General features: G+C 33.7%; 1 protein-coding gene across 1 annotated transcript in view; it reads left to right on the top strand.

The window, feature by feature from the left end:
• The window catches only part of LOC110115232 (protein TOPLESS-RELATED PROTEIN 2), a 41,940-nt gene extending 23,842 nt beyond the window's left edge, over positions 1-18,098 (top strand). Inside the window, exons 19-27 of the mRNA XM_020848404.2 lie at positions 11,252-11,359; positions 11,438-11,584; positions 14,221-14,331; positions 14,445-14,624; positions 14,922-15,050; positions 15,879-15,974; positions 16,326-16,511; positions 16,829-17,001; positions 17,861-18,098. Coding sequence (XP_020704063.2) covers positions 11,252-11,359; positions 11,438-11,584; positions 14,221-14,331; positions 14,445-14,624; positions 14,922-15,050; positions 15,879-15,974; positions 16,326-16,511; positions 16,829-17,001; positions 17,861-18,047 — 1,317 coding nt within the window. The 3' untranslated portion in view covers positions 18,048-18,098. The remainder of the gene's footprint in view (positions 1-11,251; positions 11,360-11,437; positions 11,585-14,220; positions 14,332-14,444; positions 14,625-14,921; positions 15,051-15,878; positions 15,975-16,325; positions 16,512-16,828; positions 17,002-17,860) is intronic.
• The last annotated feature ends 3,715 nt before the right edge of the window (positions 18,099-21,813 follow it).

Raw genomic sequence — 21,813 nt, 5'->3', positions numbered from 1 at the left:
GAGAAGAATCTGGAATTAAATTCCTTACTTATGGAGCATGCCAAATATGTCACAAACTAATTTGGAGTGAAAGGGGAAGGGGCCGGCTAGGTTATGGGAGCATTAATGATTTGATTGGTGGTTTAATTGGGGCATTAATTGGATAGGAGAGAGAGGCTTGAGATTTAAGTACGTGGGGACCACTAGTAATTAATCAAAATCTGAATTTTTATTTCAGATTTTAATTGCATCATGTAACTCCCTAATTTAAATAAATTTAGGAGGAAATTTGAATTTCAAAAGATTGTAACTCCCCTTAATTAATTCCCTAATTTAATTTGGCTTAATTAGGAAAGTCATTAATGAGGGAAATTCAAAATTGGAGGAGGGAGAGGGAGGGGGATTTCCAAACATGGATGATGACTAGGAAAATTCTAAATAAATCCAAATTAATTTAATTTATAATTTGAATTCATTCGAAAAATTTTCATAAATGGAATTTCCAAATTTGGAAAGAATTTGAATTTTGAAATTCAAATTCCAAGGAAGGCTAGGGGAGGGAGGTGTGGGGGAAAAATGGCGGCGAGGGGAGAGGCCGGTGGCAAGGTGGCCGGCGGGTGGAGCTAGGGTGGAGATGCTAGTGGAGGTTTCGGCTTCTTCCACTCTTGACTTGGCTCGCGGTAGTCAATGGAGGAGAAGAAGAATGTGCATGAAGATGGGAGAAAGGAGATAACCAAAATATACGAGAAAGATAGAGATAACTAACGAACTCACACAGAGATCATAAGAACCGCGAACCTCGGACTCTTCCAAAGATTGACGGGTATTGCGAATTTCCCTCCTCGGGCTTCTCCTCTCATGAACTCACTAAGAGATCACGTGAACTCACTAAGAGATCAACAAGAACATAAAACTTTTCATTATCAATAATCATCATCCCCTTCCAAGAGGAAGGGGAGGGCTTAAATAGCCAAATACATGAGGGAAAATAAAAGACACAATTGCCCCTAGGGCAAACATAAAACAAAGTCCTCAAGTGAGAGTAGAAATGGAAAAGTACAAATAACAAATAAAATACATGAAAATAAATAGACACGATCGTAGCCGTTGATTTTCGATGTCCTCATCATTCTCCCTCAAGTCCTTAAAAAAGAATCAAAATAGTCTCATGGTGAGACTATTTTGGTTCATCTTTAAAGAGTTGAATGATCAAAATGGTCCTTTATTATAGTTGAGGACCATTTTGATCTCTTATAAAGATTCAAGGGATCATTTTGATAATTTTTTCTAATACTTGCCCATTTAAATCACAGATTCGTTTGAATGCTGAGCTAGGCTAAGCGTATGTGAAGTTTCCAATGTTACAGTTGCCGTAATTATGCATAAGACGAGCTGACCATTTTATGCTCGAGTTATAAACTATTTTGAAGGCTGGCCATTCCAAACATATTTTGAAGTCAATCAATTTATATTACTTACATTCATTGAAACACTGAACAAGTAATCTAAAATTTCAAATTCCACTTTTCATCTAGCAAAATAAATGGTGATCTTTATTAGGTTTTGTCTTCTTCACCACTTGCCTTACCAGGAATTCTACATTTTAGTTGAGGATGAAAATACTTCAAATAATTGTCACAGTTTATTATTTTTTGTGTTTTTCTGACCTTCAAATTTTGAGTTATGTTATCTAAGATTTTGTTTCTAATTATAAATTAGATGACCATGTTCAATGTCTTACAAAGGAAGTTCATGTAAGCCCTAGATTTGACCCATTTTCAAGATGCATCCCGTGGTATCCAGATGGTCAAACATGTCAACTCAGATGCACAATTATTAGAGGCACACTACTAAGAACAGTTAAATTAGCTCTCAAGCCGGTACTTTGAGCGTGGGCTTTCATCACGGAAAAAACTTAACTATTGGAGACTAAATATTGAGGATTTAAATAATGTCGCAATTTTCTAATGCAACTTTGCATTTTCTCAAAAAAAAAACAAAAAAAAAATGTCGCAATCGAGAACCCAGGTTGTTATGTCTCATTTTGACCCCTTGTCAATCATGATGCGTTATAGAAATGGACGATCTAATCATATGTTTTTATCATCAACACCCGTCCTAATAGTCAGGATTGAAGGACTGAAAATTTGTCTAGCTCTTTTACCACAAAGTCAACATTGCACTTTATAGTCAGCTGATAGATCACATTGCCATTCATATGGAAGCATGCATGAACAAAATCATTAAATCAAATATAGAGTTTTTAAATAATTTTAAATATAATTTTTTTGCATGCCAAAAATTTTTAATCCATATCATATATCTTTTCTTCTATAATACATCTCAAAATTGTACACCGAAAAAGGTTATTATGCCGTACAAAATTAATCACATGCCTATAGCCCTAATTGCTTCTTCCCCTTCCCTGAAAGCTACATTTATAAAATCTAAAGAGCTAGATGCCTAATGAGATAAACAATTTTAATATAATGTTCATACATACAAAACAATAATATAACATATTATGTTGATCATATAAACTAATTTGAACATATTTCTTCATAATTTAACTAGCTTAATGCAACCCTTTTAATTCTAAACTTGCTTTGATGATTTGAGAAGAAAAAGACTTGATTATGTGTAATGAACATGAATATTTGTAAAACAATGATGTATATCTGTAAAGTATCAAATTGTTTAATGCATTATAATAGTCAATGGTTGTTATGTAATTACTTGTTTCACTTTCCTTTCCTTCTTAATTTATACTTGTCATTTTCTTAAAAATATCATGGATAATTATATAGGCTTTTGCATCATTTATATCATTTGGTCGTCAGTTAGCCCATCAACTATAATAGCTATTGATAAATTTTGGTCAGTATAGAATTGTAGTTATCAATAGCCCTCGATTCTAAGTTTGCCCATTTCAATTTAGAGAGTTATGTGTCGGGAATCATTTACATTTCTTTAATGAGGCTCATCTCATCAGAACTTTTAACTTTTCATGTGCGGATTCATCATACCATGCCAACCTATTCTCCATGATATGTCATTCATTGGCTTTGGTATTTTTAACATCATTTTGATAATATTTACAATTTAATATTAATATGCACCTGTTACACAGTCTTATAATTTGAATTATTGAGATCATTTGAATAAGCATTCACATAAAATATAATAGATTTTTTGATAATATCTAGTGTGTAGCATGCTAAATATGAAGAAAATTCTATACTCATACACATCATAATTAAATAAAATTGAATGGATTTACAAATATAGGCCTAGGAATAATTGGCTCATTTATTAGAAGTTGAGTATCTCATCCAAATTATTGGATTCTCTTGATGGGTCAACTTATTCAATTGCGGGCTTTAGAAATTTAGTGCTCTGGGCTCTTCGCATGATTCGAGGAGAGTTTTAATTAATTAAGTTATAAGATAAATTTTTGGAAAATAGAGTAGGTTGGAGATAAAACATTACTAAAAGATTTCACCCTCATTTGTGAAGATTTTAAATTTGAGTTTAGATTTTTCATAGGTGCAAGATCCTATAATTAATCACACTTCTTAGACAGGAGAGCACTTTCGATTAAGGCTAATTATTAGATATAAGTTAAGTACATAGCACATAGTAATAACTGTTTTTAGATTTTTTAGGAGTTGATGTTTATGATTAAAAATTTATTACCTTGCACTTGAAACACATGGTGGGGGAGTGACAAAGAACATTATCAATATCTCATGTTTTCATTAGTTCGGGTTGTTATGGTCTCTAGCTACTTAGTTAAAGGAGATAATCGACTCAACCTAATTGAATGATCATTGTCTGCAACCATGGGTTACTTCATAGAAGGGTATCTTGTAGAACTTGGTGAATGCTATCACATCCCTTTTTGACCCTCAGTCAACTTAGGTATAACAGAGAAGAAAAATCTGGATAGATACATTTCTCACTAACAACCATCTCGAACTACATTCATTAGGATCAAATAGATTTTTACCTCAATTATATTTCTCTTAATTTAAACCAAATTTCTCACCTAATCCCTAGTCCCCTTCCTCTTATTCCTTTTTTTTCTTCTTCTCTTCCTTCACTGATTTTAGAGTTCTAGCCGCAGCAGCCCCCACTGCCCCCTCATTGAAATTATTTCTAATCAAACTATTGCAGCATGGGAAAGTGGAAAATAGAAAAATCTAATAAATGCCTCAGGAACTTTAATAATTGAATAGTACAGGAAATGTAGAAAAAATGCAAATCAAAATTAATTTAATAACTTTTATGCCCTTATAAATTAACATATACTTCTATATATCAATTTGTTTAGTTTAATGTGTAGAACATAATGAAATAATGATTTTATTTTTTTTATAAAGTTGGTATCTTGGGATATAATTTTGGGAAAAATTAATCTTACCATTTTGAAAATTTTAGGTTATAATAATTCTCCCTTTATTGTAATTTCGTCCTCAATTTATTTCTTTGGAGGTCTTTCAAACATATGAGGGAAGCTTTGTCTAATTTCTTATTCTTTTTTCGAAGTTGCCTGTTTATCTGGTCCGAGTTCTCATTTTATTTTGGCATATGGGATCTGTCTGTTTTTGAGCTTTTTAACATCATAACCTAATATTCTTTGAAGTTCCTAATTATAAGTTAGATTATTCAATATATCAATTTCATTATGTGAAATTCTTTGATTAACATCTGTAATCTATTTTCTTAGTATTGATACATAAAAGATATTATGAATATAGTGCAAGCCTGTAAGCAACCTCACCAATCTTCTCAATAGCATAAAAAATTCCTATATACCTAGGATTCAACTTGCCTCCTTGACCAAATATGCCTGCTCCTTTCATAGGTTTAACTTTTAAAAATATAAAATCACCAAGTTCAAAGTCTACTGCTCTGTGATTGGGGTCAATATTTCTATTGGTAATCCTGAAAGATTTCAATATATATTTGATTAATCTAATTTTTTTTGTTGCTTCATTAACTAACTCTAGGCCCATCAACTACCTTTCTTCTACTTCAACCCAATTTAATGAAGTTCTGCACTTTTTATCATAATGGTGCAATTTTTATGCTTGATTGATAACTATTGCTGTAAGCAAATTTTATCATTGGTATGTGGTCCTCCTAGTTACCTCGAAAGTCCAAAACACATAATCTCTTACCTCGAAAGTCCAAAACACATAATCTCAACAAGTCTTTCAATACTTAAATTGTCCTTTTAGATTGATCGTTAGTATGAGGATGAAATACTGTACTGAAGTGTAGGTTTGTGCCTAAGCCTTCATGAATACCTTTTCACAGCTTAGAAGTGAATCAACCATCTATGTCTGAAACAATAATTTTTGGAATACCATGCAATCTAACAATTTTCTTCACATACAAGCTTGTCAATTTGTCTATTGAATCAGTTGCTTGATAGACAAAAAGTGAGTTGATTTTATCAGTATGTTAATAATCACTCAAATGTTATTATGCCCCTATCAATATTTGGGAAATCCCATAATAAAAATCATTCCACTATCTTCCCACGTCCACTAAGGATAGTAGTGATTGAAGTAGTCTGCTAGATCTCTGCTGTCTAGCCTTCACAATCGGGCAAGCTTTGCACTTAGATATATACTCAACATCTTTTTTCATACTTGGTCACCAAAAAATTAATTTGAAGTCTTTATACATCTTGGTACAATTTGGATGAATAGAGTAACTTGAGTGATGAGCTTCTTGCAAAATTTGGTGTCTTAATTTCAGATCATCAGGCACCCACAATTGAGGTTTATGCTTAATCATTTCATCGACATTAATAGAAATATCTTCTATTTTTCCAAAGTGAGTCTGCTTAATTAATTTATGATAATCATTATCAACCTTTTGAGTTTCTTAAATTCAAAAGTCTATAACCTTTAATTGCAAATTCTTCATTTCTTTAATCAACTGAACTTCTTGAGTAATTATCTGGTTTATAACTCCTCTGGATTTGTGAATTAAAGCATTAGCCATAATATTAGCTCTTTTAGGACAATAATGTATTTCCAATCATATTATCTGCCTTAAGTTTTGCTCTTTTTGTGAGACTATATTTCAAACTCTAATGATCAGTAAATATTTCACATTTCACCCCATTAATGCCTTCAAATTTTTTTCATGTGGCTTCAGCTGTCTAGATGCATAAGCAATCACTTTTTTGTTTTACCTTATAAGGCATCCTAATCCTTTCAAAGATGCATCACTATAAATCTAAAATCCTTTTGTTTTTGATGGAATTACCAACACTGTTGTTGTAGTAAGATGCGTCTTCATTCTTGAAAGTCCTTCACACATTTTGCAATTCATTCAAATTTAACATATATTCTTATCAACTTGGACAATGTCATAACAATTTGTGAGAATTCTTTAATAAATCTCTTGTAATATTCGGCCAATCCCAATAAGTTGTGAACTTTTATAACATTCTTTGGTGTAGGTCATTCCAGAATTGCTTTCACCTTCTGAGGATCCACTGAAATTCCTTAAACACTTATAATATGCCCCAAAAATATATAATGTTCTGGATGAAGAGTTCATATTTTGAAAATTTTGCATACAATTGGTTTTTCTCAATGTTTTCAAAATTATCTTTAAATGTTCAACATGATCATTATTTGTCTTTGAATATATCAAAATGCCATCAATGAAAATAATTACAAATTAATTCATATAATCCTTAAAAACCCAATTTATCATATCCATGAAAATAGCAGAAGCATCAAATCAAAAGACATTACTATAAATTCAAAATGGCCATATTTAGTCGCAAAAGCTATCTTACTTATATCTGCTTGTTTAACCCTAACTTGATGATATCCTTATATTAAATTAATTCTAGAAAATACAATAGCACTTGCTAATTGATCAAACAAATCATTTATACATAGTAGTGGATATTTGTTCTTGATGGTTATTTTGTTCAATTCTCTATAGTCGGCATACGTTCTCATGAATCCATCTTTCTTTTTAACAAATAGCACCAACGCACTCTATGGTGAATATCTTGGCCTGATGAATCCCTTATTCATCAATTCCTACAATTTAGATTTCAACTCTTGCAACTCTTTTGGAGTCATTCTATAAAGAAATTTATATATTGTTGATATTCCTAGTTGCAATTTATCTTACATTCAACTTTTATTTTAGGTAGTAAATTGGGTAGTTCTTCAGAAATTCATTTAAAAACTTTGATACAACTAGAACATTTTTTAAGGCCCACACATCCTTATTTAACACCTATTTTAGCCTAGAACGCTAATTCAACACTTCTTAAATATTTACACATTTTTATTGCACTAACAAGAGATGACAACATTATTATCACAAGAAAAGTAGAAGGCCTTCTTATTAGACAAACTAAATTTTATCTTTTCCTTCAAACAATCAATGGTGACAAAAATGTTTAACTAGCCAGTCAATTTCCAATAAATCTTATTGGCATATAGGCTATATCTCATTGGCATCGTAACACATAAGGCAGACTTAAAACATATAATCTCAATAGATCAATTAGAACATAATTCTTTAGAAATAAATGACTGAGATGCACCAGAATCAAGTAAAAATCTGCTAAATTTATTGGAAATCAGAAGTATACCTATGACTACTTTTTATGAGCATTGAAGGTTCGTTTTCTTCATTCTTCATTTTCTTCATTGTAGGTTCGATACCGGAACTCGGTACCGCTCGGTACTGCTTGTTACTCGGTACTGCTCGGTACTGGAACTCAGTACCGAAATTTGGTATTGCTCGGTACTGATCAGTACAGAGGGGCAGCGCCCCCTTAGACCCCCGGCATAGGCGCAACATATCTACACTTTTAATTAAAAATTTTCATGTTTCAAATTCATGTTGATTAACTTGTGTCGATTTTTCGTAGGATAATGAGCTCTAGTGTTGTAGGAATTGGGTCTACTGATGGTCCATCATAGACCAATATTGAAGATAGCAAACCTCTGTGGGGTTATGTGATAAAAATAGGTAAAACGCTAGAAGGGGGTGACAATATTGCATTCAAATATAATTTTTGTAATGCCACATACAAAGGATCATATTATAGAGTGAAAGCTCATTTATTGAAGATTAATGGTCATGAAATTAAAGTATGCCCGAATATAAGCTCATCACAAATGGCTGAATTGCAAAGAAAAATCAGTGAAGTTGAGCAAAGGAGTAAAAAAGAGCTTTCAAAATATATTCCACTTCCAAGCACTCATGCTTCATATCCTTCATCATCATCTTCAATTAGAAGTGATGATAATACTGTTAATAAGGGGCTTTTCGGATGGAGGGATTTGAACCAAAAAGAAGAAAACATGTTGTAGATAGTGCTTTGGAGAAAACATTTAATTTACAAATGAGAGAACAACTAGATGTGGAAATAGCTAGAATGTTTTACTCAGCTGGACTTCTTTTTAACCTAGCAAGAAATCCACATTACAAGAATGCATTTACCTATGCACTTGTTTGTAGAGCTGCAGGTCTACTTGTAGAGCAAGCCTATCCTCATATTTTCTGGACACCATGTGTTGTGCATACGCTTAATCTTGCCTTGAAGAACATTTGTGCCTATGCCGTGACACGTGTCCTCCAAATGACAATTTTGCTGCCAAATGACACTGTAGCATAAACGGTTATGACCGGATCCCTTTGAACCGGATTGTTTTCCGCCAAAATGCACCATCAAATTACGGTTATGGCTAGAGCCCATATGCTCCCCAATGGCATCAAATCATTGAGATATGAATCAATAAGATATAATTGATCAAAGCCCTATGTTAGCTAAGGTGAATTCAAATTTGTCTCCTTAGACAAACATCCACCTCATGTCTATAAGATTCCCTTGGACGACGCAACCCATGGCTGTCGACAAGGATCCTTCTGTCAGGTTGGGTCGACTACCTCCTATGATTAACTAGACCAGGGATCACGATGGCCCAGGACGACATAACCATGAGATCTTGATCGGGTCCATTATCACTACCCCACCATCCGCTTTAAGTGCAAGATGGTGAAATTTCAAATTTTAAATATTCTATCTCACAACCCCTGAGCCCATGCTGCTACTATATGCCAAATTACATGTATTTTCTACGTATTTGATTGACGACTAGCCTTAATCAAAAGTTCTCTCTTGTTACCGAGAGGGGTAATTAACTATAGGGGTTTGCGCCTATAGGAAACTAGAACTTAGATCATAAAGTCCTCGTAAAATGAAGGCGAAATCTCTGGGTAGTGTCTTATCTACAAACCCATATGCCTTCCTAAAATTTACCCCGGAAATTAATATGTTAAAACTCCCCCGAAAAAACAACGGGGGAGGCCGGGGCCGAATTTTTGGAGCCCACACAATTACAGTCAAAGAAGAGTACACTTCTTTTTTGAAACAACAGTTTATTGCAATTTTGTTTAAGATTTTCATCGGCGAACTGATATCCATGATTAGCATCTCTTATGCTTCTATGGAGAATTACAGTCAAACAGGAGTACACTTATTTAGTCATTATCATCATTTCTTGCTTTCTTAAAAAACATGGATGGATAAAATGTTATTTTCTTTGTGGCACAAGTTGTGGGTTTTTATGTTTAGAGAAGTTGTCATTACAAGTCCCAATCAAATACTTCTCAGTAAATTTTATTCTGCTGCTTATTATTGGAACCCTTTTCAGAATAATTCCATATTCACCTGTCATCTTAAATTTACTTTCTATTTCTTTGACATTGATAACATACTTAAATGTGCTATAGCGCCTTAGTGCCTTATGCCTTGTGCAATTCAAGTTTAAAATGGTGAGTACCTTAGAGTGTCTTTGTGTTACTATTGCTTGGCTATAGGCCTATGTTGCACCGATACACCTATTTATGAAGGCGTGCTGTATCCGATACATCGATACATGGATACGCCTCCGATACTCCACCGATACGTGTCGGATACGCCAAAGCCGTATCCAATTAAAATACTATTTAATTTCAAAAGGACACGCATATCCGATATGCGTGTCTGTTGAAAAACAAAAATAAATTCGAAAAAAAAAGATGTGCGTATTTACTTCCGCGGTTGCGAGCAAGATTCTCTCATTTCCGAGATGGATTGAGTCTCTTGATGATATGAAAATATTAAAAATTATTAATTTTTCACTTGATGAGCCTGAATTTGAATCTATGATATTTATTGAAGATGATATGGAAGTTCAAAGACAAACCAATGAAGAAGATAATTATATCATTCCCTCTATTGAATAGTTGAAACTTCATGTGCTAGATAATTTATGTTTATGCTTGTGTTGTTGTACTAGACATTTAATGCTTACTTATATTTTGATATTATAAGCTACAAGGCTACAAATGATGTTGTTGTCATTTTCTTTTGTAATTTCAAATATTATGTTTTGATTGCTTTCTTAATTTTTATGCATGATTTATAAATTATAATGCCGTGTTCGCACCGTACCCGTATCTTGTATTTTTAAGAATTGACGTGTCCCGTATCCGTATCGTGTCGTATCCGTGTCGCCGTATCCGTATCGGTGCAACATAGCCTATAGGCTCCCTACAAGAGCGACTAATTAATTTTTAACAATTTCACCAAAGCCATTAACCTTATTGTTGAATGGCTATAAGCTATATAGCATTTTACTTTGATTACCATCAACCTAATTTATTTATCTTTGTTTTTTTTTAACGTTCTATATGCTTATTATTGCTTGGCCTGACATAGTTGGTATGAGGATGAGCTACTCTTCCATGAATTAATCTTGTTATTTTCATGTTATGCGTGCTGCATTTTGTTTTGAACATGTTGTAGATTTTTATGTTTTGCACTATAAGAGGATATCTTGTTATTGTTTAATTACAATATTTCCTTCCGAAAATAGGTGCCTTACTTTTGAAAAGGCTAGTGCCTTGCATTTCTCCATTCAACTGAGGCAATTTTAATTCTTAGCAGCGTTGTAGCACTTTTCGCTTTGATAAGTATGACGCATAGTTCTTTTTTCTCTAATGCACTTAATTGGAAGGTCTTTTTCAGAAGATTTTTTATACCTAGAATGCTGTAAGTATCCTTTTTTATTAGTAAAACTCATGGTTCTTACATAATCTAAATACAAAGTTCAATGCTATATTTCATATATCTGTGTTGATGCGTTTTAACGTAGCAGATTTCCTTGATTGCTGAAACTTCTTCATGCTCCTACACTACCTTGTTATGAGTTTTTTTTTTTCATTGCAGCCTCCAATTGCCAATGCCTTGGGCGGTGTACCAAATTTTTGCAGCCCAATGGCAACTACCATGGAGCGAGGTGACAGAGTTCCTACTGCTGCCTCAGCAAGCAGTCTGGTAACTTTTTTCCTTGCAGTGTTTTCAGAAAAATGTATCCAAACCTGGAAGATCTATAAAATCATATGAGATATGCAGGCTATCACTGATGGAAGGATGGCTGATGTGAAGCCTAGGATTGCTGATGATTCTGAAAAGATCAGAAGCTGGAAATTGGCTGATATTGTCGATCCTGCTCATCTTAAAGTCTTACCCCTGCCAGATTCTTCAACGAATAAAAACAAGGTCTTTGCCTTTTGAACTAAAGAAAAATTAATTTTACCTCTTCTAGTTGTTTGGTTAATATTTATATTATAAGTATGGTGTGGACAGAACAATATCTTAGTATGGTTTTTACTAGTGATTCTATTAATTAATCCCATTTGACTTTCTTATTTATTAAAGGTTTAGTAACATCCATATCCCTGAATTTTATTCAGATTACACAGAACACTTTTAAGTATTATGAATAGTAAATTCTTCTAAATATTTCGGACTTAACAAATACTGTGTTGTGACCATGTCATGACTTGACTGGCATAACCAGTCGTCAATGCATCTCAAAACTGAGTTGGATTTATCTCAAGTGACATTCTGATGCATCATTTGATGCATTTCATAGTCATTGTGGTTCATTAGAATTTATAGTAGCTCAAAGAGGGTCCCTTGACAGCTTGCACAAGTGACTGCGTGAATGATGCTAGTGGCAGTGGTGAATTTGGGAGTTGGATGAAGGTGCCGAACGAGAGATGCAGAATAGAACATGAATTCTTCTACTACCTTAGCAGCTTGGGATAGTGTGTGAGGCTGAGGTGGAGAGGGCACTATTTAAGGAGCTTATTGCTTGTGTCTGGTTCCATAGCTCATCCCTTAAACTCAAGGATTAGATCTATGACTTCTGGACCTTCAATTCTAATAGTTAGTTGGTAGAATTCTCATGTATGGCAAGGGACTAGTGACTGAATAAAAAATTTATGATTAAAACCAACTTTCTTCTCAAATAACTTCTGGTTTTTCCGGACAACCGTACTTTGCACTTCCTATTTCCTATTCTTGACCATAAGCACCACCAGCATGGCCATGTTGCATCCAATAAATAGAACTTCCATGGCTCTTGCAACTATCTAGACTATGGGTGGAATTTATTGTCACCTGGATGTGGAGAAACTGGTTGTCAATGAACTTTTGAGAGCTTAATGTCATTGATGAATTTCAAGGTCGATTGAAGAATTGCATTTGCATCCATGGTATGAGCTGGCAAGCTGCAATATTTATGCACTATTGTTGGCCCCGAGGAGGATGGTGCCAACTAGCATGCTTGTGGCTTGGAAGAGAGATTAGATGAAGTTGGAGCCGTTAATGAGTTTGTTTACTGTGGAGAAGGGAGAGGAGGATTTTCGTCTTGCCTTCCTGATGCATTTTCTATTGTTTATTCACATGCATTTAGAGGCATGGCAGCTTTTATAAATTAGAAAGATGACTCTGCCACACTAGCAACTAGTGATAATGATGGAGTTCATTTATCAGAGATATCCAAGGATTTTTCAAACGGTTCAAAAATATAGTGGCATTTATACAAGTCTTAAACATTATGGGTTGTATTGTTATGCTATATACAATTTGGCTATGGAGTGGTATGCTTGTAATTAGCACTTACTTAAACTGTCTGCTATCTACTGTTTATTAAAATTTATTTATTTTTTCCTATGTTGGTCGTGTATGCATAATGAATGTTATCATATACATTCAATAATGTTGCCAGCATGCAAAATGTTACAAAAAGCACAAAAAAGATTCCTACTTTGAATCGTGAAGCACAAATAAAGCATATACTTCAGTTCTCCACGACACACATCTATAAGATACCTTAAACATGTTACAATCAAATTATGAAGTTGTCATAACCTATCAAACTAAACTAATTGAAATCCAAAAAAAAAACTTATATAGTGTTTGAAAAATATAGAAACTGAAGCGGTGAGAGTGGAGGGATTGAGATTGTTAGAAAGTGAGTGAGGATAGAGAGAGATTTTAGGGAAGGAGAGGGCCATCGCTGTAGGAACAGTTCCACTGAACAACTCCTAAGATTTCAAATGAAAATAAGAATATATCTTGCAATAATCTCACTCCTCTCAACTCAAAGATACCTTAAATGGCAGCATGGTGAACAAGGAGACCTTTCTACCAGGTGCTGACATAACATTCTAGTCATTCTTGGACAGAGCAAAGCATAAATTTGATTCTTCAGGATTGCTGCAATTTATCTCATTTGTCATAGGTGATCAATTCGGCGGTTGCCACAACTGAGGCAATTTCATTAGATTCTACACGAGATGGAAATAACTGAGGCAATTTCATTAGATTCTACACGAGATGGAAATAGAACAAAAAAATGATATGAAGTCAAAGTTGAATCAAAATGGTGGGGATGAGAAGATAACTGGAAAAAAGGGTGTTTGATGGGCAACTGTACAATCCACTCGCTCTGCCGAGCAATGGCAACAACTGAGCTTGGTAGAGCTGAAATTGCTCCGGTATTTCCTGAGTCAAATTCATGTGGAGCAAGGTCTTTATCTATATTGCTCTGATGCTGAAATGCCACTTGTGCATTTAACAACATCACTCTTATACGATGTCATTATATCTTGCGGCTCTCTAAAACATATTTTCTGCATTTTTGTACTATTCCGTAATTCTAGTTGTCTTTTACCTGCATTAGAGCATGGTTTTCTTACCTTACTTTTGATTCTTGATGAACTTTTCCTGGTGAGCAACTGCAGCTTTTGTTTTACCTTCAATTTGGCACTATGGTCCTGCATTTGATTGTTGCTAAACTTTTTTCAAGTTCGCAACTGATGTTTTTCTGCTTTGTTTGTTTGCAGATTTTGAGCCTCCTGTATACTAATTCTGGATTAGCTGTACTCGCTCTTGCCTCCAGTGCAGTCCATAAGCTATGGAAATGGCAGCGTACTGAACGAAATCCATCTGGCAAGGTAAGTTGTTGACTCTGGTGTCTACTGTATATATTTTGCAAATCCTATGCGGCGTTTTATTTGCTTTCTTGCTTAATGATGGAATAATGTTCTGTCCTACATTGTTTTGTTAGTCGACTGCAACTGTGGTGCCTCAGTTGTGGCAACCTACGAATGGATCACCTATGACAAATGAAACAAATGACTGCAATCCTGAAGAATCAAGTGCTTGCTTTGCTCTGTCCAAAAATGACTCGTATGTTATGTCAGCATCTGGTGGAAGGGTCTCCTTGTTCAACATGATGTCATTTAAGGTATTGAGATAAGTCAGATTATTTCCAGTTTTATTCTTATTTTCATTTGCAATCATAAGAGTCATTCATTGGCCTGCTCTAGCACCCATGTCACTCGATGGTCGTAGAATCTCTTTTCTCTCTCTCTCCCCTAAAACTTCCCACCCATGGCCCTCTACTACCATGCTCTCCTCTCTGACTTGCTCACCTACTATCTATCTCACACTCCCAATCCAATGACCCCCACCCATTCTGTTTCTAAATTTTCCAAACCCTGACTCAGTTCTTTGTAGGTTATTAATCAATTTAGTTTGACAGGTTATGACAACATTCATGGCTCCTCCTCCTGCAGCCACTTTTCTAGCATTCCATCCTCAGGACAATAATATTATTGCAGTAGGAATGGAAGATTCTTCCATTCAAATATACAATGTCCGGGTAGATGAGGTAGTTGTCTTATTTGTGGATCAAATTTCATTGTTTTATTTAAGCTCTCCTTCACTTTTTACCGTTTTCATTTCTGATGGTACACATGAACCCACTTGTAAAATTAATTTGCATGTGAAAACTCGTACAAAACAAGCTTTGTTTGCTTCTTTGTACAAGTTTTTTTTTTTTTTTCACCCTTTTCTATTCCGTTAAAGGTATGGCATTGTTTGTTGCAGTTACTGACAGTAGGCTTACTCTAAGTTAATTTTTCTAGCTTTTACAAGAATTTTCAATTCCAGGATTACCTGTACAAGCTACACTTTCAATATTCATGCAAATTGTTGTACGAAGGGGTACCGATGCAAATATGCGACGCTGAATGTACACTCTTCCCTATTATGTCTGGCAGTTTTATATGTATATAAGCTTTTTTTTTTATGACTCGTCCTATTTGGCATGTCTTTGGATATTCTATTGTTCTGAGAAAGACCTTTCAAAGCTAATTTATACATTTTAGACGATGGATGTGCACGTGCAATTGGAATATAGGACATGAATTTAGCCTATTCGCATTAGTGATAGACTAATTATAATGATGACAATTTTGGATTATATGGAATCTCAAACTTTTTTGGTAAGAAGTTTGACAGAGAAATGTATTCCTTCTAGTTAGTGCTTCATCAAGCAATATTTAATGATTTGACATCCCAATTTGTGATTGAGTAAGCATGATCTGAAAAATAGATCATAATTTTTATCTAGGCTCTGCATTTTTATGACAGTAGATCTCTTAAAGTGCTGGCATTTCCGTTAGTCTTGACTGAGATCTACTTTCGCTGCTTGTAGGTGAAAATCAAGCTCAAGGGTCACCAGAAGAAAATAACCGGCCTTGCATTTTCGCAGTTACTAAATGTTCTCGTCTCCACTGGAGCTGATGCACAGGTGTGCAAGACATAATGGTTCTTTTTATGGAATAGGAAAAAAAAAATAGAAACGAGTTGAAATCTGAATTTTTATCTTAAATAATTTTGTAGTGGCAATTCAAGTCATTTTTGTAATAGCAATTTATTGACTTGATGGATATCATTCTAATTGTACTAGAAAACTAGTAGATCGTCTAGATTTCACGTACCATGTTTGAAGGATATATAACGGCATGAATTCTCCTTGAATCATCATCCATTTTTGGAGCTGCAGCGTCTCTGCATGTTTTAGCAGTTGAAATTTGCCTGATTCTGTCTTCCCAATATTTTTCATATATATTTTTTCCATTTTATTGTTAAAAAATTGTAGATATGCATATGGAGCATTGATGGATGGGAAAAGAAGAAAGCCAGATTCATTCAAACACCTGCTGGTCGTGCAGGACCATTAGTTGGGGATACAAGAGTTCAGTTCCACAATGATCAACAGCATCTCTTGGTTGTCCATGAAACCCAACTGTCCATCTACGACAGCAAGCTTGAGTGCCTCCGATCTGTTAGTTTCTTGACCACTCTTCATTTTATAAGTGTTAAAAATTAATTACAGTTCATTGCTAATGCTCATTGATTGCTCTTTCATATTGCTCATAAAACCTTACAAATATTCTTGCATTTTTTATTGATGTATGTGGCTTTTTTCTCTGATAATCAGATAAGAATCCAATTATTTGTGCTTCGTTTCAGTTTTCTAATACAAAAATTTTAATTTTTATATTAAAAAATTGCTTTAAAAAACAGTAAGATAGCTGTCCCTATCGAAACCTTGATTTACATGTTTAAGAAATCTGGCTTTAACTTCTTCCTCTGATGCAGTGGTCTCATAGGGATAATCTCCCTGCACCGATTTCTAGCGCTGTGTACTCTTGTGATGGTCAGTCAATATATGCCGGATTCTGTGATGGGGCGGTTGGAGTTTTTGATTCAGATAGTCTGAGGCTCCGTTGCCGGATAGCACCTTCTTCATATACTAACTCGTCATCTCCAAGGTATTTTGCTTCCATCCCATCTGTAAAATGCTTGCGTACTTCACCTACAAATAGCGACATAACTTTTGGACTTGAGAATGAGCAAGTATGTTGACAGGTAAAGGATAGAAAAACTTTTCTTTTCTTTTTTTTTCTTCCGATAAGTAAGCAAAATGACACTATTAATAGAGGATACGTAGTTGAATAAAGGAGCAATTATTACGTCAGGTCACATGACGCGTTCAGAGATCAATAATCACGCGTCACATCACCTGAAACTTAGTATTGAGCACTCGGTATTGCTCGGTATACGTCTGGATTTCCGGTTTTTTGTCCGGACGTAATAATTACTCCCGATAAAGGACCAGGGGGGCGGGGGGAGGAGGAGCCAAGAGAGAGGGGAAAGGAAAGCACGAATATTATATATGGAGTAAATACACAATATTCTTCCTACATCTTATGGAATCAAACAATTGGAAAAACAGAGAAGTAATAAAACAAATTTAGCCAAGTGATGAGGATTCTTCACGTGGACAGCAAGGTAGTGAAATTTTATCTGCCAACTTCGTTTCGATACCACAGAAACTATTAGGTTCGGAGTCCGGACGTAGATATATGTCCATACTCCAAGAAAATGTTAACACCTGGAATCCGCAGAACTTCAAGCCAAGCGCATCAAAAAGTACATTCAAAGCGTAGTAAAGAAACACAACAGAACAAAAACAGCAAAGCGCAACTAAAGCACAAGCAAAACACTCAACAAAAAATGCAACCAAAACACACTACACGTGTCACATTTTAAGTGGATGTCCGGACGTATCTCTACGTCCGGACTCCGCACATAATAATTTCTCCGACCATCTCTTTGCTTTGTACGCAGTGCCGGATCAGTTTATCCCACCGTAGTTGCTGCTCACCCATCAGAGACAAACCAGATAGCATTGGGCATGAGCGATGGAACAGTATATGTGGTGGAGCCTCCAGACGCTCAGGAAAACAGTCCGCTTCCAGCCATGTCATCCAACCCTTCTTTGAGCAACCAAGCTTCTGATGCCCCCTCCAGGTGAAGATATTCCATCAGTACAACTAATTTTATAGGTCCATAGTTGCTCGGGGGATCGCCATTATTTTTCCCCCTTTTATTCCTTAATCAGACTAGGATAAGAGAAGGAAGCTGATAGCTATTTATAGTTTGTATATTATCTCTACTGAACTTTGGGAAAAAGGCGCGAATGAAGAAAACGATGGTTTATGGGGCAAAATGGCGTTCCATTGGAGATGAATCACTGCATTTTTTGGTTTCACTGCATTTTGGAGTGAAAAATGAGATTTTTGGTTGGAGATGCCCTTACATATATGTTGAAATAATGGAGTGCTTCTGCAAGTAAAGTATATAAATTTTTCTATGCATAAACGCAAAATTTCTTATCAATAACTTACAGTAGTTGAACTATGCTCCATGATTATTATAAATAAAATTCCTTTTATTCATTTGCTACATGGTGAATTTACCTGAATAGTAATTATTAATATTCAGCAAATTGAATGAATTATTCACACAAACATGAGATTAGGGGTTCGTTTGTGACAACGTTCTTACTATTTGTTAAAAAGTTAATTTTTAGTATAAAAAAATTTATTTTAAGAAATTATTGTACTAAAAAATTCTTTAGAAAATTGTCTTGAATGAAGTCTAGACTTTTTTTCTTTTTTTCGGCAAGTAAAAATTAATTTTTGAAGATATGAATTTTAATTTCAGCAAATATTTAACTAAATTTAAGCATTCATACAAAAAAAAATACCAAATGAAAATTTTGATATCCTTAAGTCTGATTAACTTTCAACAAACCCAAGCAATGATCTCATAAACTTGGATCTTATTTTCAACTTACTTTTCTTTATTGTTCATTATGGGTAATTTGAAATAATTCAAAATTGCCTTAGGAGAGAAAGAGAAATAGGAAATAATATATTTTAAATTTAAATCTCATGCTGCGTTCAATTGAAGGAATAAATTGGAGCATTTAAAATAAGATGTAAATCATGTAGAAGAGAGGAGAAATTCATCCAACCCTTTTAGGACAAAAAAAAATCATATATAATAACTTAAATATAAAATGCATACATAAACATACATAATGATTAAATTATTGGATAATGACCCATGCAATATAAAGTTCAAATTAAAAAAAGTTTCTAAAAAAAATCTGAAATATGATATTTAGAAAAATGCAAATAATGAAACATACAATTCTCATGAAAACACATATAAAAACATGAATTCAAATCATAATAATATTTATTTATTTATAATAAAATTGAAATCAAACTCCAAATGAATTTTAAAAATAATGAATTTCAATTATTTTAAGAATGGTTAATTATTTGTGAGCTTATTGTCAAAGCATGAAAGAAATATTCTATGGATTTTCTTTTTAATACAACATACCTTAACTAATTATTGAGATATATATCTAGAGCTATGTTGCACTTGATGTGATATATTTGAAGTAATTCCATAGATATTTTTCCCATTAGGTAGGTAGGTATGTTGTATAAGCTTTGATTTTGTTGAATTGAATTTACTATTATTCTAGTTTACTTGAAACACTTAATATATCAGAATATTTAATCATATATTTGTTATCATAAAATATAAATAACGAACTCTGAGGCTTATGGGCTAACTGGTAACATAAATTTTCCCTAATTCCCCATATTATGAAGTGTTAGTAAAAATTTTAGATCATTTGGACATTAAAATTATTCAAAATAAAAAAACACTAATAATTTCATTAAAAATCGTGTTTAATTCCTATTAAATAGGAGTTAATTGAGCTAACCTATGGTTTGATTCAATCAGATTCATTGCGCATATTTACAAATTGATGAATGAACCTAATTTTGTCTTCCTCACTCGCATGGGCTTGAGAGAATAGAAGTAGGCTAGGTTAGGGTTAGTTGACTTGAGCTATACCATTGCAATTTTCTACTTACATGGAGCTCCCCATGGAGAGCCTTTGTACAAGGAGCAAGGGGAGGCTCAAGGGTTCTCTTCCAAGCACTCGGTCACTTAATAATGGCCTCAATCATCCCATGTACCTTGAAATATCAAATGGAGAACTTTGATTGACAAGGAGTACTTATGTTAATCCTCTTTAAACTATGATTTTAACCATGTTTAAATGAGGTTTAATGTAATTCATTTAAAGCATATTTGTTCATCAAATGTAAGCTCACGTTCTTAGGCTTCGGTGTTTTAGATAGCATATAATTTGATTAACCTTATGAAGTCCTAATAGGGAAATTTGATCCATTTAGGTAGGTCAAATGGATTGTTGCTTTTTAAATTTGTGTTCTTAACATCCTTAACTAGATTCAAGCTCAAATATTTGGCCCAATTTGGCAAAAGGGTTTGGTTTTTTGGTAAAGGAGTGACCCTACGTAGGTTCCAATTGAGTGTGAGGCCATTTTGATGAATTGAACCCCTAGGTAGGTTAAACTTGGCGGAAGTCAACTAGAATTTCTTCCCTAACATCATGAGCTAGCATTCTCAAGGATTTATATTATTTTGGTACGTAAGTTTTGTTGGATCCTTTTGGGAAGTTATGTTTTCTTCATGACCAATTTGACTCCTTTTGGCCTAATATGGTCTAAACATGGGTAAAATCATGTTGATCAAATTTGAGTTATATTCAAAAGCATCCCAATAACTTTCTTGTCATTTAAATTTGGTTGATTTGAAATTCAAGGATAAATTTGACTTATTTGAGCCCATATGGGTCAAATCGATTCAAATTAGGATTAATAGTTTCATCAATGCGTTTAATGAATTTTTGAGACTTCTAATAGCCTAGGAATCTTCTATTATGAGTATAAAATTGATTAGATAGGAATTTTGGAATTATGAGGTCATTTGAGTTAAAATGTACTAAATGGGTTTGCATTGGCTTCATTATAGTCAAATTGGCTTGAACCAAAATCCCTTCAAAGTGATTGATATTTAAAAAAATTCAATTATATCTGAAACATTATAAGGCATCATTAGGAAGGTTGAATTTTGTTTAATTAATCCAATTGAACTAAATTTAGTTCATATTTCACACATAGGACTCTTCTAATTAGGTAGATCATTTTATGTTTAATGTCCATATGCTTCAATGAATTATCCTAATCATAGTGACTGGATATGAGCTAACTGAATTTTTAAGTCTCTGAATTTATATGTTTATACTTATCAAGTCTTCCTTGGGATAAGCTTACTCAGATAAAGATAAACTCTTGCACTAATAGGTTATAAGTAGTTTTGACATTATTAATTCTAATTGTAGTTTATACATAGGAGGCAATTCTTTTAATACATATGAGTATGATTTCTACAAATATTTTAGTTTAATGGTCATGTTATTTAAATGCAAATGATTTGGTACAACTAGATGAGTTGTTAATGAATATCATGATATTAATGTAGTGAAGTACACCTCAATAGAAATCAAATGAGTTTTAATACTTAACAAATTTAGTATGTAACTTATTAACATAAATGAAGAGAATGTTGGTAGGTTATTTGTAAGATAGTTGATAAGAGTAGTTCTTAGACAATCAACATTGATAATGAGAAATTTGAAAATGATAGAGGGATTTATCATGAACTTGATGAAGATCATCACCCTTATTTTTGTATTTCAATGATCTTGATAATGGAAATCCTATTTGGGTAATGAAACACAAACAAAATTTCAAGTATCATCACCAAGCAGTAGAAGAATGTTACATAAAATGTCTGGTAGAGATTATGATAACAAAGAACATATAAAAGAGATAAAATCTATA

Source organism: Dendrobium catenatum, unplaced genomic scaffold, assembly GCF_001605985.2.
Source record: "Dendrobium catenatum unplaced genomic scaffold, ASM160598v2 fragScaff_scaffold_1363, whole genome shotgun sequence".
Classification (NCBI taxonomy): domain Eukaryota; kingdom Viridiplantae; phylum Streptophyta; class Magnoliopsida; order Asparagales; family Orchidaceae; genus Dendrobium; species Dendrobium catenatum.
Note: the sequence above shows the minus strand (reverse complement) of the source record. Positions and strands in the feature narration are given on the sequence as shown.